Source organism: Aegilops tauschii, chromosome 4, assembly GCF_002575655.3.
Source record: "Aegilops tauschii subsp. strangulata cultivar AL8/78 chromosome 4, Aet v6.0, whole genome shotgun sequence".
Taxonomy (NCBI): domain Eukaryota; kingdom Viridiplantae; phylum Streptophyta; class Magnoliopsida; order Poales; family Poaceae; genus Aegilops; species Aegilops tauschii.
In genome coordinates this window covers 519,502,734-519,519,028 of record NC_053038.3, presented here as the reverse complement: position 1 = coordinate 519,519,028, position 16,295 = coordinate 519,502,734, and the positions used below count along the sequence as shown (strand labels likewise).

Sequence of the window (16,295 nt, the reverse complement as noted above, 5' to 3'; positions counted from 1 at the left end):
ATATGTGTATCATGTACAGCCAAGAAGAACAAAATAAATTGACTTTTGAATTTCCAAAGTCAAAATTGAGCTGCAAAAATATGATGCCTTTTTATTTTGCTAGTCATGTATCATTTGGCATGCCATTATATTTATTTTCCTAAGAATAGGTATTATCTATCACTATTCTCTGAGTGCCGTGCACAGCATACAGTTTTGTAAATCCAAATAATATTTTTTCGTGTCTAAATCTTCTTTCTGCCTTAATCTCACTAAGTCTTATTCAGAACACATGAAATTTACATCTAGTCAGCAGAAATTTCTTTTATTCCTGGTGGAATTTAGGGGAAAAAAAATCATTTGCTCCAAACAAGGACTTAGCAGTCAGGGAACTCTAGTTGAATTACACGTCACTTGAGAAGAAAGTCAATATTAAAACCCACAAAAAATGCACAATAAAAAGAAAGCAGCGGAGGAAACTAAGCTTGGCAGCCAGCGGCTATAAATACCTCACCACCTTGTTCGCACCATCCAAAGCAACAGAGAGTTCCAGCAGAGGAGTGCAAACCACAGCTCTGCCTTCTTCCCCCACCATGGCTGCCATGTGGTCTCCGATCATCGGTCTCCTCCTCCTCCTGCTCCCAACCGCGCCGTCCTCCTCCATCAAGTTCCCGCTCGAAGGCAATGTCTACCCTGTTGGGTATGTTTCTCTGAACCCTCTCTTCATGGCCTTCTCAGTCTTGAGGTTTTCTCTCTATATTTTACGCGCCTTTTCTGTACCTCTGCAGCCACTTCTATGCTACGTTGAACATCGGTGAACCCGCGAAGCCCTACTTCCTGGACGTCGACACTGGCAGCAACCTCACCTGGCTGGAGTGCGACCACCCGGTCCACGGCTGCAAGGGCTGCCACCCGGTAACAACTAACGACACTAGGTTCTGCAATATCACATATTGCCGTTCAATCTGTAATACTTTGTGTTTGATGCCACATGTTCATTCCAACGATACTTCTGAAAAATGTTTGGTATGATCGATCTTTGCTTTGATGTATGTTTCGTTTTACCACAGAGGCCGCCACACCCACATTACAAGCCAGCAGCTGACAAGTTGAGGGTGCAATGTGGTGGCCCGCTATGTGCTGCGATGCGCAGAGACGTGCCTGGGATCCCTGAGTGCTCCAGGAAAGATCCACATCGATGCCACTACGAGATTCAGTATGTCACCGGGAAGTCAGAAGGTGACCTTGCCACTGACATCATTTCTGTCATTGGGAAAGACAAGAAAAACATCGCCTTCGGGTACGGCGCTAACTGAAATATTAGTGTTACATGTTCAGTGCCTAACTGTATTTGGATGCTGATGATGCACGGTCACTTTCATTTTGTACAGATGTGGATACAACCAGGAGGAACCAGCAGACGCACCGCCCTCGTCGGTAGATGGCATCCTTGGACTCGGGAGGGGAAAAGCAGGCTTTGCCGCGCAACTCAAGGGGCTAAAGATGATAACAGAGAATGTCATTGGACATTGCTTCAGCAGCAAAGGAAAGGGCGTCCTCTTCGTCGGGGACTTCAATCCGCCCTCGCGCGGCGTAACCTGGGTACCCATGAGAGAATCCTTGTAAGAATTTCTTTGTGATCATGGCTTTCGCTTTTAGTTTTTTTTGGATCTAACATGCATAGTTAGAGAAGAGGGTCATTATTGCTTGTTTTCTTTTCATTCATCGTAAGAATTGTTCATAAAGTGCTTGCTTTGTGATCATGGCTTTCACTTTCATTTTTTTTGGATCTAGGCATGCATAGTTAGAGAAGACTATGGTTCATACTTGTTTTCTTTTCCATTTGGTTCCAAACATTTATTTTACCATCGTTTTACCCCAGGTTTTACTACTCACCTGGCCTAGCAGAGCTGTTCACTGACAAACAGCCGATAAGAGGGAATCCAACATTTGAGGCTGTATTTGACAGTGGTACCACCTACACCTTCGTGCCTGCCCAGATATACAATGAGCTTGTTTCAAAGGTAAATTTCAAACCACAGTGCATTCTGAATTTCTGATGCCCATAATTTTGAACAGAGATAATAAATAAAATAAAATGGTACTCATGGGATTTGAGTCTTTCAGGTTAGAGGCACTCTCAGTGAATCATCACTTGTAGAGGTGAAGGGTCGTGCTCTGCCTCTATGCTGGAAAGGGAAAAAGCCATTCAGATCTGTCAATGATGTGAAGAACCAATTCAAGGCACTGTCACTTAAAATTACCCACGCCCACGGCACCAGCTACCTGGACATCCCTCCTCAAAACTACCTCATCGTGGAGGTGAACATTCGACAACCCGACTGATAAGCATCACTGAACAATTAATGGCTAACATGTCTTGTGTATGTTTGTTGGCATGGCAGGATGACGGGAAAACGTGCTTGGCTATCCGCGATGCCTCGTCGGATCCTGTTCTGAAGGAACTGAACTTTATCTTGATCGGAGGTATATATGGAGCTCAGATTCAGAAAATTGTCCGGGCTCTTGAAACTAGTATACCTTGCCTGTTTATAAAAGATATCTATTTTGATCCTCTGTTCTGCAGCTGTTACGATGCAGGATCTGTTTGTGATATACAACAACGAGAGCAAGCAGCTCGGATGGGTTCGTGCGCAGTGCGACAAGGCGCAGGAGCTTGAATCCGTCATCGATTCGCGTCTCTGAACAATGTTCAGATCGACATAGACAAAAACCTTAACGAGAACAAATGAGTGCTCTCGTATATAAGGTGTTCGAAAGGCTGTATGATGCTCCCGCTTATAATGAATAAAATGTTGGCATACCGAGAAATGCGCACCTTCGATATATATGTGTGTATTTACAATCTTGGTAAGATATTCGATTACCTTATTTTTAGGAAGAATATAACACACTACAGAAATAAACTAGAGCTATTGATTATTGACTTTTCTTTTTTCCACCAGTCGACTATTTTGTGTGTGATTTCTGTCGATTCCATCTCAGTTATGTATGCTGTTATTGCTTGGATCAGTTCACACGTCAGAACTATTGGACGTCCAGGATGGACCTTTTGATCATGTATGCGCCTTTTCTTGTATTTTTTCTGCTATATTCAGGTTGCAAGGATTACTTTCGGGAATGATAATCTTTTGGCCCTTATATTTTTTATTTGCAGCTGCACTTTTAATCTACACCAGTTGCACCTTTTCTAAAATGTGTAACTACTGTACTTGTAATGTGCAACTCTGTTTATTTGATTCTGTTATTTGTACTATGGGTTTCCAAACTCAGTTTGGTCTGTGGTGCTTCTAATACACATCAGTTGCACATTTTGAAGATGTGTCACCCATGTACTACTACTTGGAATGTGCAACTGGTTCATTTGATTCTCTACTCGTACTTCCGATCACAGCCCAATTTTGCTAGACTTTGGGAGATCGCACAGTACAAGGAAGAAACCGGCCTTCCGGTATGAAGTTATGTGGGAGACCCATGGGGAAATGCGGGACATTTTGGCGAGCGGCTGGGCTGGCCCTCCATGTACAAGCGTTGAGGAGATGAAGGCCAAGCTAGCAGCGCTGTCCAATAACCTGTCAGCATGTAGTCGAGACACGTTTGGCAGTGTCCATAAAGAAATTAAGTCGCTGAAGCAAGAGCTAGATAAATTGCACAATGATCCTCTCCGTACTGCTCCTACCGATGCCGAGCAGAAAATAAATAAAAAATTGATAGAGATGTACCACCGAGAGGAAATTATGTGGAGGCAACGAGCAAAAATACGATGGCTCTCTGCAGGTGACAGAAACACGAGATTTTTTCATACCTGGGCAAGTTTGAGGATGAAGAAAAACATGATCAAGGCCCTTCAAAATTCCTTGGGAGTGTTAGTGGAGGATCCGGGCAATGGCCAATGATTTCTATCAAAACCTATATGAGACCGAAGGTGTGGAGGACATGCCAGCAGTCCTAGATCATGTGCCATGCAAACTTACAGCCAGTATGAATGCCGATCTATGTGCTCCTTACACCAACGAGGAGGTAAAAACCGCTCTCTTTCAAATGTTTCCAACGAAAGCACCGGGACTGGACGGTTTTCGGGCGCGTTTTGATCTGCGGCATTGGGATATATGCGGCGGGGAAGTCACTAGAGTGGTGCTCAGGATTGTCCGAGGAGAAGAAAGCCCGGAGAGTATTAATGAGACAACACCGGTTCTTATTCCGAAAGTAGCTAATCCTACTTTATTATCCCAGTTCAGACCCATCCCTTTATGCAATGTGTTATATAAGGTAGCATCCAAGGTTGTGGCCAACAGACTCAAAATTATCTTGCCTGATATTATATCTAAGGAGCAATCAACTTTTGTGCCTCGCAGATTGATCACGGACATTATTATTTGTGCATACGAGTGCCTTCACTTTATGAAGCGAACCAAGTCAAAGAATAATAGCTACTGTGCTTCGAAGCTAGATATGAGGAAAGCCTATGATAGGCTTGACTGGCCGTATTTGAAGGCTATCATGGCAAAGTTGGGTTTTGATCCATCATGGATTGACATAGTCATGGGTATGGTCTCTTCAGTATATTTTTTAGTTCTTTTTAACGGAGAGAAGCTTGACAGTTTCAAGCCTACTAGAGGAATCAGACAGGGAGATCAAATCTCCTCTATCTCTTCTTGATTGCAACAGAGGGCCTTTCGTGTCTCCTGAAATCCAGTCCTCAGTCATCGGTGTTGGCAGGTGTGAAGGTGGCTTCGATGGCTTCAACCATTAACCATCTTTTATTTGCAGATGACAGCCTGTTGCTTTTTAAGTCGAGTGTGAAGGGGGCAACTGCGGCATCAAACTTGTTGGGTTCTTATTGTGGTGCTTCTGGTCAGAGGGTAAACCACGACAAATCTTCAATCTTTTTTAGTAAAGGATGCCCTCAAACCCTTAGAGGCGGTGTGAAGAATGTACTACAAGTCCAAAACGAGTCTTTGAGTGATCGATATTTGGTCATGCCTACTGATGTTGGACATTCAAAGAATGACACTTTCAAGTATATGCAAGATAGGGTATGGGACAAGGTCAAGAGATGGATGGAGAAATTGATGTCAACTGCAGTGAAAGAGGTCATTATCAAATCTGTCGCTCAAGCAATTCTAGTTTATTCGATGTCTTGTTTCAGGCTCCCAAGAGGTTTTGTGTGAGAGTGTCACACCCATTATCTGACAATTCTGGTGGGGAAGCAAAAGAGGGAAAAGGAAGCCATGCTGGGTGGCGTGGGATGTTATGATAAGGCCAAAATATATGGAAGGATTGGGTTTCCGTGATTTAGAAACTTTTAATCTAGCGCTCCTCGCAAGGCAAGCATGGTGAGTGCTCAATTACCCTGAATCTTTGAGCCCACAAATTCTAAAAGCGGTCTACTTTCTGGAGTGTTCTTTATTGGAAGTTGTCCTTGGGTCACACCCCTCTCAAATTACCGAAAAAGGGTTTCCCCCCGCTTTGTATTCCAAAGCAACCAGCCAACACAAGATACATCTCGACGCTGGGGCGAGCAGCACAACAAGCCCAAAGACAAAAAAGGAAGAAGAAACATAATGCCAACAACGGCAGATCGACAAAGCGCGGAATGCCCGCCACCACTGTGCCCTCCGGAAACACCCCACCACAGCCCGAGGCTCCGAGTGCCGCATACCAAGCAGCACCTCCAAGAAGGTATGCGACGCCGACGACGCTGCTGCCCGAACAAGTCCTAGGGTTTCCCCCGGTATGCGGAGGAAAGTAGGGGATGGCTACCACCGACGCCCTTCAAGAAGGAATGGTGGCACCCGCCGGTGTCACCGCATCGGCGCCGGACGAACCGGCAAGGATTTCCCCCGCACACCAAACACCACCGCCCATCCGGAGCCAACCATCCAAACAACCACCCAATGCGCCACCGCGGTTGCGCCGCCGCCCACGCCATCTCACTACGAGGACCACCACGAGGCCGAGAAGACCAGAGAGAAGCGCCACGCGACGAGAACAACAACACCAATGTCGAGCGGAAGGGAACCACCTCCACTGCCATCGTGCGAGAAGTCGTGCCTCCGGCACTGTCGCGGCAGCCGACCGGACACGGCAGCGGGGCATACCAGGTCACCCCTGGCCCGGCCAGGCCCGAAACGGGCCCGCTAAGCCCCGCCGGCCGTGCTGCAGCAAGCTGGCATCGGTGCCGCCAGCCCCCGTCGCGCAACACCGCTCCCCTGCATCCCGGGAATCACGCCGCCAACCAGCCCCGCCGCTGGCCCGCCCAGGCCCAGATGGGCCCCGTAGGGCCTAGATCTGGGCCGAGCGCCGCAGCCAGGACGAGCCACAGCGCCACCCCCGCCACCAACGACGGCGCCGCCGCCCAGCCGCCTGCCTGCTCTGCGACAGGGAACCCCGCCGCTAGCTGGACCGCCGCCGCCTAGGAGCACCCCCGGTGCAACGCCGCCCCGCGCCGGAGCCACCGGGAGGGGAAGGGCAGGAAGGCCGCCGCCACCAGCGACCCCGGGGCCAGGCCGGCCGCGGGCGCCAGCGACGGCGGCGGGGAGGAAGGGGAGAGGGGTGCTGGAGGCGGGAGAGAGAGGTGCCTGGCCGGCCGCCCGCGGGGGGGCGACGCGGTCGCGAGAGCGAGGAGGGGAGTGTTGGACGGTTGTGACATATTGGCTCAGGGGAGGTGGAATTCCCCCTCTGTCCGCCACCGAGCTTTAGGGTCGTACCCGTTCTTGGACTGCCGCCCTCCGCGCCCAAAGTGCATCTCGTGTCCTGGGGTCAAGCAGCCCCTCAATGGTTGTGTGATGCGTGCCCTATTCTGGAACATCCGCGGTTTCGGCCATGATGGCCGCCGCCGCCAACTCATCGAGTACATGCGTGGCGAACACATTGATATTGTGGCCATCCAGGAGACCATGCATACGGATTTCTCCCTCCTGGAGCTTGACTGCCTGAGCTCCCACCTTTTCGCCTGGCATTGGCTCCCTTCTAGTGGGACCGCGGGCCATTCCGGTGGCATCCTGTTAGGTGTGAAGGATGCCACCTTCGAGGTGGGCAGTATGGACCGGGGTCAGTTCTTTGTCAGCATGGAGATTTTTGAACGCTCCCTTAACTTCAAGTGGGAGGTCATTATTGTCTACGGCCCCGCTGACCACAGCCGATCCGCCTCCATCCTCGAGGAGCTCCACCGGAAGGTGTCGGCTGCGTCACTGCCGGTTGTTGTGGGGGGTGACTTTAATCTCCTTAGGTTCGCGGAGGACAAGAGCAATGCCAACGTCAACTTTGCTCTTATGCAAAGGTTCAACGATTGCATTGCTGATCTTGGCCTCCGTGAGATTGACCGGGTTGGTGCCAGGTTCACCTGGACCAACCGTCAGGCTGCCCCGACCCAGTCCGTCCTGGACCGGGTCCTAGTTTCTCCGGAATGGGACCTCCGTTGCTCCCTTGCCTCCCTTCGGGCTATCATTCGGATTGGCTCCGACCACGTCCCTCTCCTTCTGTCTTCCGCTGATGAACGCCCCCCGCTTCCCCCCCGATTCCGGTTTGAGACATTTTGGCTGTCCCAAGCTGGCTTCGCCGACGCGGTCGGTGCCCGTTGGTTGGAGACTCGCGCCCTATCGCAGTCTCTTTCTCGCCCTTCCTCCGCTGTCGACTCTTGGCACGTCTGCGCCAAGCGAGGCCGACAGTTCATGAAGGGATGGGGCGCCAACCTGGGGCGTGACCTCCGCGAGCGTAAGAAGGCTCTGCTGTCTGCGATCCAAGCCCTGGATCTGTGCGCTGATGCTACCGGCCTCTCTCCCGAGGAGTGGCTCTCCTGCTACGATTTGGAAGATCAGCTCTCTATCATCCACACTGATGAAGAGGCCTACTGGCGTTTGCGTGGTGCTTAGAAATGGGTCTTGAAGGGCGACGCGAATACGACATATTTCCAAGCCATTGCTAATGGCCGACGTAGGCGCAACACCATTCCTCTCCTTTGGGATGGCTCGACCCTCCTGCAGTCCCTGCGGGACATTAGGTCCCACGTCGACGGCTTCTATAGGGCCCTGTTCACAGCCGCTCCTCGGAGCGGCTTACCTTTGGCCCCTGACTGCTGGTCCGGTCGCCAGCTTGTTTCCGAGCCTAAGAACGCGACTCTTATGGCCCCTTTCTCAGAGGGCGAGGTCTGGGCCGCCATCAAGGGCATGAACCCTGCCTCGGCCCCTGGCTCGGATGGCCTTCCAGTCAAGTTCTTCCAAAGCTTCTGGAATGTGATCAAGCCAGAGGTCAGGGCCATCTTCGATGAGTTCTACGTTGGGTCCATCGATCTTGGGCGCCTTAACTACGGGACGATCTCGCTCATCCCCAAGGTTCCTGGTGCTTCTGACATCCGTAAGTTCCGCCCAATCATGGTGATTAACGTGATCTTCCGGATTCTGGCGAAAGGGTACGCCAATAGGGTGACCCTGCTTGCGGACCAGATTACTCACCCCAACCAATCGACTTTCATCCAAGGCCGTTATATTCTGGATGGGGTGCTGGTCCTTCACGAAGTCCTCCATGGGGTCCGCTCCAAACACCTCAAGGCGGTCTTCCTGAAGATCGATTTCCATAAGGCCTATGACACTGTTAGCTGGCCCTTCCTTCGGGAAGTTCTCCTGCGGAAAGGCTTCGATGACCGTTGGGTGACGCGGGTTATGCAGATGGTCTCATGTGGTCGCACTGCCGTCAACATCAATGGGGAGATCGGCCCCTACTTCCCCACTTTCTGCGGGGTGAGGCAGGGTGATCCATTCTCCCCGTTCCTGTTTAATATGGTGGTCGATGCTCTTGCGGCCATTCTGGACAAGGCTAAGGCCGCGGGACATATTAGTGGGATCACCCCCCACTTGACTGGGGGCGTTGGCATCTCCCTGCTCCAGTACGCTGACGACACCATCATCATGGTCGAAGGCTCAGATACGGACATCGCTAGCCTTAAATTCCTCCTCCTCTGCTTCCAACAAATGTCTGGTCTTAAGATCAACTTCGACAAGAGCGATGTGATGGTGATGGGCTATTCCCCGGCTGAGGCCCTTGACATTACCAACCGCCTCAATTGCCGCCTGGGTTCCTTCCCAACGACCTACCTGGGAACGCCCATTAGTGACTCTCGGCTCACTGTGGCGGACCTTCGTCCTGCGGTGACCAAGTTGCAAACGCGCATTGAGCCTTGGCAGGGTCGGTGGCTCTCGAAGGCGGCCCGGACGATTCTCATCAACTCCTCGCTCTCTAGTCTCCTCTTATTCCTTATGAGCTTCTACAGCCTCCACGAGACCCTCCATCATGAGATCGCTAAAATCCAATCGCGCTTCTATTGGGCTGGGGACAATAACAAGCAGAAGTATCATATGGTTAGTTGGCCCGACATCTGCAAGCCCCGGGAGTAGGGAGCATCATGTGCTCGAAGCGCATGAACATTGCCCTCCTCTCCCGCTGGCTCTGGCGCATCTCACAAGGGCATGGCGGTCTGTGGTTAGACATCATCCGGAATAAATACTTGCGTGGCCAACCTCTGGCCTTCTGCCAACGTTTGGGTGGATCCCAGTTCTGGCAGTCGGTCATCCAACTGCTCCCCGTCCTCCGCATTGGGACTTCCATCTCGGTCGGATTGGGAGCAGCGACCTTGTTCTGGTTTGACCGATGGGCGGGTGACGCTCCATTCGCGGCCCGCTTCCCCGACCTCTTCTCCATCGCTGTAGTCCCTACAATCTCAGTTCAACAGGCCCTTATTGACTTAGGGTGCCTCGCGTTCCGGAGGCCATTTGGGCCCCCGGAAGTGGCCGCCTGGCATGAGCTTCTTGATTGTATTGCTCTCCATGAGCCGGCTGTCGATGCTGGCCCGGATGAGGTTCGGTGACGCCTTGAGCCTTCAGGTCAATTCTCCACCAAGTCCCTTTATGCGTCTATCGCCCCATCCTCCGCCCTGCCGCCCCTCCAGGCGGTATGGTCCATTCGCCTGCCCCTTAAAATCCGGATCTTCATGTGGCAATGGATCCGCGGCCGGCTGCCGTCTGGAGCTGAGGTCCGCAAGCGCAATGGCCCGGGCTCTGGCCTCTGCCCTCTATGTGATACCCCCGAAGACTCGAACCACATATTCTTCTCCTGCGTGTCAGCTCAGTTCGTGTGGAGCTGCTTTAGAGAGGCGGTTGGTGGGGATTGGTGCCACTCCAACTTTCCTGACCTCTTCACCGAGCTACAGGCCTCCCCGCTGTCCTCTCGCCACATTAGGTGGCTTGAGATTGGGGCCCTCGCGTGGACGCTCTGGACTATTCGCAATAAGCTTGTGATTCAGCGCTCCCCTCTTCGACGATCTATTGACGCTCTCTTCAAACTGTCTGGTTACTTGCAGCTCTGGCGGCCGCTTAGCCACCCTCGGGACCGGGACGCCATCTCCGCCTTCATCGCCGACCTCCGCTCGATGGCCGCCCGCCTGTCGCCGCCACCACCGCCGCCTCCTCCTGAGCCTGATTAGTCGTCTGTTTGCTCTCCGGCCTTGGCCCCGGCTGAGCCTGTCTCTTATTTCGTGTGTGATTTGGGCTTGTTGAGCTGTGCCCTCAGCAGTACCTCTGGATTTATTGTTGTGCGACTTGGGTGTGTGTGTTCTGAACTAGTCCTTGTATGTGCTCTTGGCGGTTTGCTTTATTTATAAAGCGGGGCGAAAGCCTTTTTGGGTATAAGAGTTGGGGACGGCGAGTCCACCCATATATGGTGCCAGAATTGGATACCGAGGGACAGCTACAAACGACCAATTGCTTCAGTTGTACAAAACCCGCCAACAATGGTTGCGGAGCTCACTGAGGATGCCACGACGTCATGGAGGGAGGATATTGTTCGTTCGGTATTCACACCCTTTGATGCAGAAACGACCCATCATTCCTTTGTGCACAAGGAAAATTTTAGACTTCTGGGCATGGCATGAAGAACCTCGAGGTTTTTTTACGGCCCGCTCGGCCTATCGATGATAGTGCGAACAAAGCTTAATAGAGAAGGATGGATAGAAGAGAGGGCTGGATCTTCACACGCCACATCAGAGACCAATGAGTGGATTGCGATTTGGAAAATCCAGGTTCCATCCAAGCTTCGGGTATTCATCCGGCGACTTGCGCAACGCTCTGTTCTATCTGGCGAGGTACTTCATCACAGAAACATGGCGACCACGGCTGCATGTGCGTTTGTGTGGTGCTCACAACACTTGGCGGCACGCACTCCTGAGCTGTCCTATGTCCCGCTGTACGTGGGCTCTATCTTCACAGTCAATGGTGGAGCAGATGGGTATGAACCAGGACGATGATGCTAGGAACTGGATTTTTAGCATGCACCACAATCTTCAATCTGATGACTTTGTGCATCTAGTGGCCACACGTTGGGCAATCTGGGGGCTAGAAGAAAGGCATTACACCAAGGTATTTTCCAAAGTCCTCATACAGTCAACGGCTTCATTACTTCTTACTTGGAAGAAATTCAATCGTTGGCGAGACCTTCCCAAACTGGCAGTTCGGTTGCACCAGCGAATAGTAGATGAATATGATCGCATTAATCTTGACTTAGCGCGTGCGTTGGCGGACGTGGTTGTGCCGTTGTGGAGAACCAGCACGACCCGCGGACGTGGTGCGTGTAGTTAGTCAGTTAGCACATGCATAGGACTAGATGTGATCGTGTGCATGCATGGTTGTTAGCTGGTTAGCTTGTGTGTGGCCGTCGCGTGAGGTTAGGCCAGGTAGTGTTGAACGTGTGCGTGCGTGGTCAAGAGTGGCAGGTGTGCGTGCGCCTGTGTGCTAGCCTGGGTATAAATATCCCTCCTCATGTACTGATCGAAGTGCTGCGGTATGTGCCGAGTCAGAGTTCGTGTTCAATGAAAATATAGGCTGTTCGTGCGGCCGAGGCGCCGTTCGTGCGGCGGGGCGTATGTGCGCCGGAAATATCTATGTCCCTCTCCTTCCACCTACGTCCGAGCGAGTGTGAGAGAGAGGTAGTTCCGAGTTTGTCCCAACAGAATATCTCCTCTAGTGAACTTTTCAAAAGTAAACGTTGATGCTGCAGTGGGGAGGAACGGATCTCATGGGGTAGTGGAAGCAATTAGCAGAAACCAAGACGGAGTGTTCCAGGGAGCATCCATAGTTGTCTTCCCTACTATATCATGTCCGACTACACTTGAGGCTATGGCAGTGAGAGAGGCATTGGCTCTGCCAGAGGATCTATATAATCAAAATATACATGTGGCATCCGACTGTAAGATCATGGCGGACGAAGTCAAGAGTGAAAGCTGTGCATGGTATGGTGCAATCATTCAGGAAATTAGAGAAAGTTCTAGTGTCTTTATTTCATTGTAATATAGTCCACGAATTTAGGAGCTCAAATTATGAGGCCCATAGTCTAGCGAAATATGCGTTAACTTTAGGTGCTGGCCGCCATGTTTGGTTAGGCCAGCCCGATGAACTTCCTTTCGTCCTTGTAAACGTTGTGCCGAATAAAGCTTCGCGAGATTGTCTAAAGAAACTCATGGACGTATACTCACACTCGTAGTCGTGTGTCCAATGCCATTGGAGTACATTTCAGAGGTGGCAAGATGCAGCGTGCGCATTAGCCGCTAGACCTTTATGTATGGCCATAAGGCCAGAGGGCCATAGGTACTTATGATGTCTGAGATTCATCGTTGATTGACCAAGGCGTCATGGACGGGCCACCACTTCCTGGTGCGCCCAGAGACTAGAAGCGGTAACTAGTTGGCAATCTCCGAAATAGTGCACCCATTGAGCCAACGATTCTTCCAAAAGGCAAAGGATCTGTCTCTAACCACCATCCTGGTGGATTCAACGCACACCGCATGCTCGCCCCGAGAGAATTGTAGGCCGAGGTTCTAAGGGCGGAGGGGGTCAACGTGCATCCTCCACAACCAACCAATGCACCCCCCCCCCCCCCCCCCCCCCCCCCCCAAAAGATGAAGGGTCGGCACACCTTGAACCAGTTAATTAACATGGTAGTGACCGTCCTCTATGGTCCTCCTGCCCGCCCAAAGAAAGCCCCAAAGGATCTTGTTGATATTCTTATGATCTTCCTTATTGAGCTGTAGAACCACCGAGTGATGGGGAGGCATGGTGGCGAGGACCGACTTGACCAAAGTAAGGCGAGCCACCTTTGCATCATAGACACCCTCCAAGTGGGTAGGCTGTCCGCGATCCTATCAACCAAAGGCTGAAGCGCCTTGCTTGACAACATGCTAAGCAAGAGAGGGATCCCCAGGTCGACACCCCATAACTGACGTTGCCTCCACGGCCTTTACCTCAGAACAACCAATAGGGGACATCGAGCATTTCACAAAGTTGGTGTGCAGCCCTGAAGCATGTCCAAAGAGCGAGAAAACAATTAATTATAATTCCACAATACGATTTATTTAAAAGAGTTTCCACCATCCAAATGGAACCATAGCATATCCAAAAATTTAACTTATTAAATGGCCTTAGATTTCTTGAAGTAAAATGTTAAATTCTTTATGAGATTTGCTTTTCGCACCGGACTAAACAAATCAAATGAACATAATAATTTTGGATGCCAATAAACAAGCTACACAGGTAATAAACAAAACAATGCGAGGTTGGGAGGGTGCTCTACTGGCAATGTGTTATATTTGGAGGTTAAGAAAGTGAGATACACACGAACGCATGTTGAAACATTGTAGGCCGTGGGAGAGGTGGGGCTGTGTGGTTGACGCCTGAAACAGCCAAGCCAAATCAGATTTTAATGCCCATCAACCATTGAACTTTGTGCTTTTCATAACGCAGAACTTTGTGTTGTTCATCATGCAGATCAACGCAGAGAACAAGGGCAAGGAGGTGGTGCAGCCCATGGACAAGGGCAAGAAGTTGGTGCCACACACGACCGAGGAGGTGTCGCCCACGAACGAGGACGTAGTGCTGGAGGAGCCCCCCAGCGGCAAGCACTGGAACTACGGGCACTACCATAAGGAGGGTGGGCCAACTCACTTCTGCAAGGTCATCCTTGCCCCGAAGCTCGAGTGCATACCAATGCTCCTGGACTTCACAAAGCATTTCCCGGTTGTGTCGACGGAGTTCAAGCTGAAGATGAACACCAGCTGCTCATGGAGGGTCACCGTGAAGCTGATGAATGGCAGGGTCACCCTCAATCAGGGTTGGGCCACCTTTGTCGCCGTCCATTAGATCAAGATTGGGTACATGGCGATCTTCAAGTTGCTGACTCCCGACACGCTTAAGGTCATCGTCTTCAACGACGACGACACTGAAGTGGCGACCAAGTGTGGGAGGCACGACAATGCCTTCGTCGTGAACGTTTAGGAGAGCTTTGGTTTGGCTATTAGTTTAGTGTCATACTGGTTTGGTTCAGAACTGCTTCGTTTAAGTGTCGTAATTGTCAAAACCACTAGCTTTGGTTTAAAACTATAGTCAAAACTGCTATCTATTTGTGTCTCTTCGGTTTTTTTACCTTCCTGTTTAGTGTCTGATAATCTCATCATCTCGACGAGAAATTTACTAGACAACAAGCGTTGCATGTAACCAAACACCATGGCTTGTGCTTCCGCCTAAACAAGCGGGCAACCAAACAATGTACCTTCCGTTTTGCGCCAGGCAGGCTAGAGGGTATGCAGACGACCAAACTATATGCATACGTTGGTTTTTTGCCTGTTTTCTCTCAGCCAGACTCAACTGAGTCAAGCATGCAATGCACGCGAAATTTTCTACGGCAACCAAACACGCCCCACGTGTATGATAAAGTTTTGATTTATGTTGACTCGGTGTTGGCTTGGTAATTTTCTTTGAGTTGGCTTAGCTGGGAAATAAGTGAGATTCCCGGTGATTATTATTCAATCCCAAAGACACCAATATGCTGCAAAAGTTTGCGCATGCCACGAGGTCCGTACGGTATCTTCGACACAGACAGTGAACACTGCACAACATACCTGGCCAAACCGGCCAGCACGGCCTGGCCTGCGGTAAACGTGCCTAGCACGGCACGCCCCGCGACGGCACTACTAATAGCCGGGCCGTGCCATGCGGGCCCACGGACGGGAGGTCGCAGCCCAGGCACGGCCCAGCTACTAATTGGGCCGGTCCACTGGCACGCCAGGCCCGCTAGTTCGTCTGCTATTTGACGTACTGGGCGTCTTTTTAGCCTATTTTTATCCGTTAGGCCATATAGAGATGTATAGAAAAAAAAAAAGGTAATCGGGCCGTGCCGTGCCGGCCCGTGTGCTAGCCCAAGCACGGCCTAGGGCATGCCGCATGCCGTGCCTGGCCCATAGCGGGCCGTGCCGGCATGCTCACGGCCCGGCCTGGTTAGCCCGGCCCATTTGGCCAGCTATACTGCACAATAAATGAATGGGTGTAGTTTTACTGCACGCATGGTTGGATGGTGATCTGATTTGGACATCAGAACGAAAAGTAAATGTTGAACACAGATTGTGAGGAACAAAAAGATCAATCGGCACCTTCGGCTGGCTAATTTCGCACCATTCGAATTTTGAACTGAACATATCTAACTGACTAACTCCATCTCTGCTGGAGACAAAGGCCGGGGACAATGCAACATCGTTTATAGTACTCACTCCATTCTAAAATACAGTGTTTCCTCTATTCCTGCTTCAACTTTGATCATAAATTTAACCAACGAGACCGACTATGGCGGGACAAAAGTTATATCAGTGAATTTGTATTCAAAAGAAGTTTTCAATTATATAATTTTTTCTTCCGTCACAGTCGGTCTCGTTGGTTAAACTAATGGTCAAAGTCCGAAAAGCGCGGGCGCACTATATTTTGGAATGGAGGGAGTAGTATCACATTTTTCATTAGTTCGTTTACTGTGTGCGCGCGCGTGAATATTACACACTGGCTACTGGAACAATCCCAAATTTATGTACAAACATTTTGGCTATTCATTGGCAATCGAAAACTGAACACTACTTTGGCTAAAATTGCCATCTTTCAAGGTGTTCAGCTCGTATAATGTTGATGTAAATTTTCAGTTTATTATAGTATACATATAGAGGAGAGTGACTTCAAGACGAGTAATGGATTAGGAGCGCGCAGTGATCCCTGCAAAGCTGCCGGCTACTGCACTACCCTGCCCTGAGTAGTCAACATCATGCATGTTCAACCTTTTGTGAACTGTACCACATGTGAGTCTGAATCCTCGCTTCTGACATGCAAGGGCATAAGCCTTTGATTGTGTGGAGGAGCTTGGTCTCGCTGATGGTGTAGCGCTGTCGACCCCATTCCAGTTATATACTCCATCTGTTCCGTGCGTATAGATATTTTAAA

General features: G+C 50.6%; 1 protein-coding gene across 1 annotated transcript; it reads left to right on the top strand.

The window, feature by feature from the left end:
• Positions 1–439: 439 nt before the first annotated feature.
• Positions 440–2,926, top strand: LOC109737863 (aspartic proteinase Asp1). Its single transcript, XM_020296990.3, has 8 exons — positions 440–679; positions 768–894; positions 1,050–1,279; positions 1,371–1,601; positions 1,862–2,003; positions 2,107–2,301; positions 2,385–2,466; positions 2,567–2,926. Exons 1-8 carry the CDS (start codon positions 573–575, stop codon positions 2,683–2,685), a joined length of 1,233 nt encoding a protein of 410 aa, XP_020152579.1. The 5' UTR covers positions 440–572; the 3' UTR covers positions 2,686–2,926.
• The last annotated feature ends 13,369 nt before the right edge of the window (positions 2,927–16,295 follow it).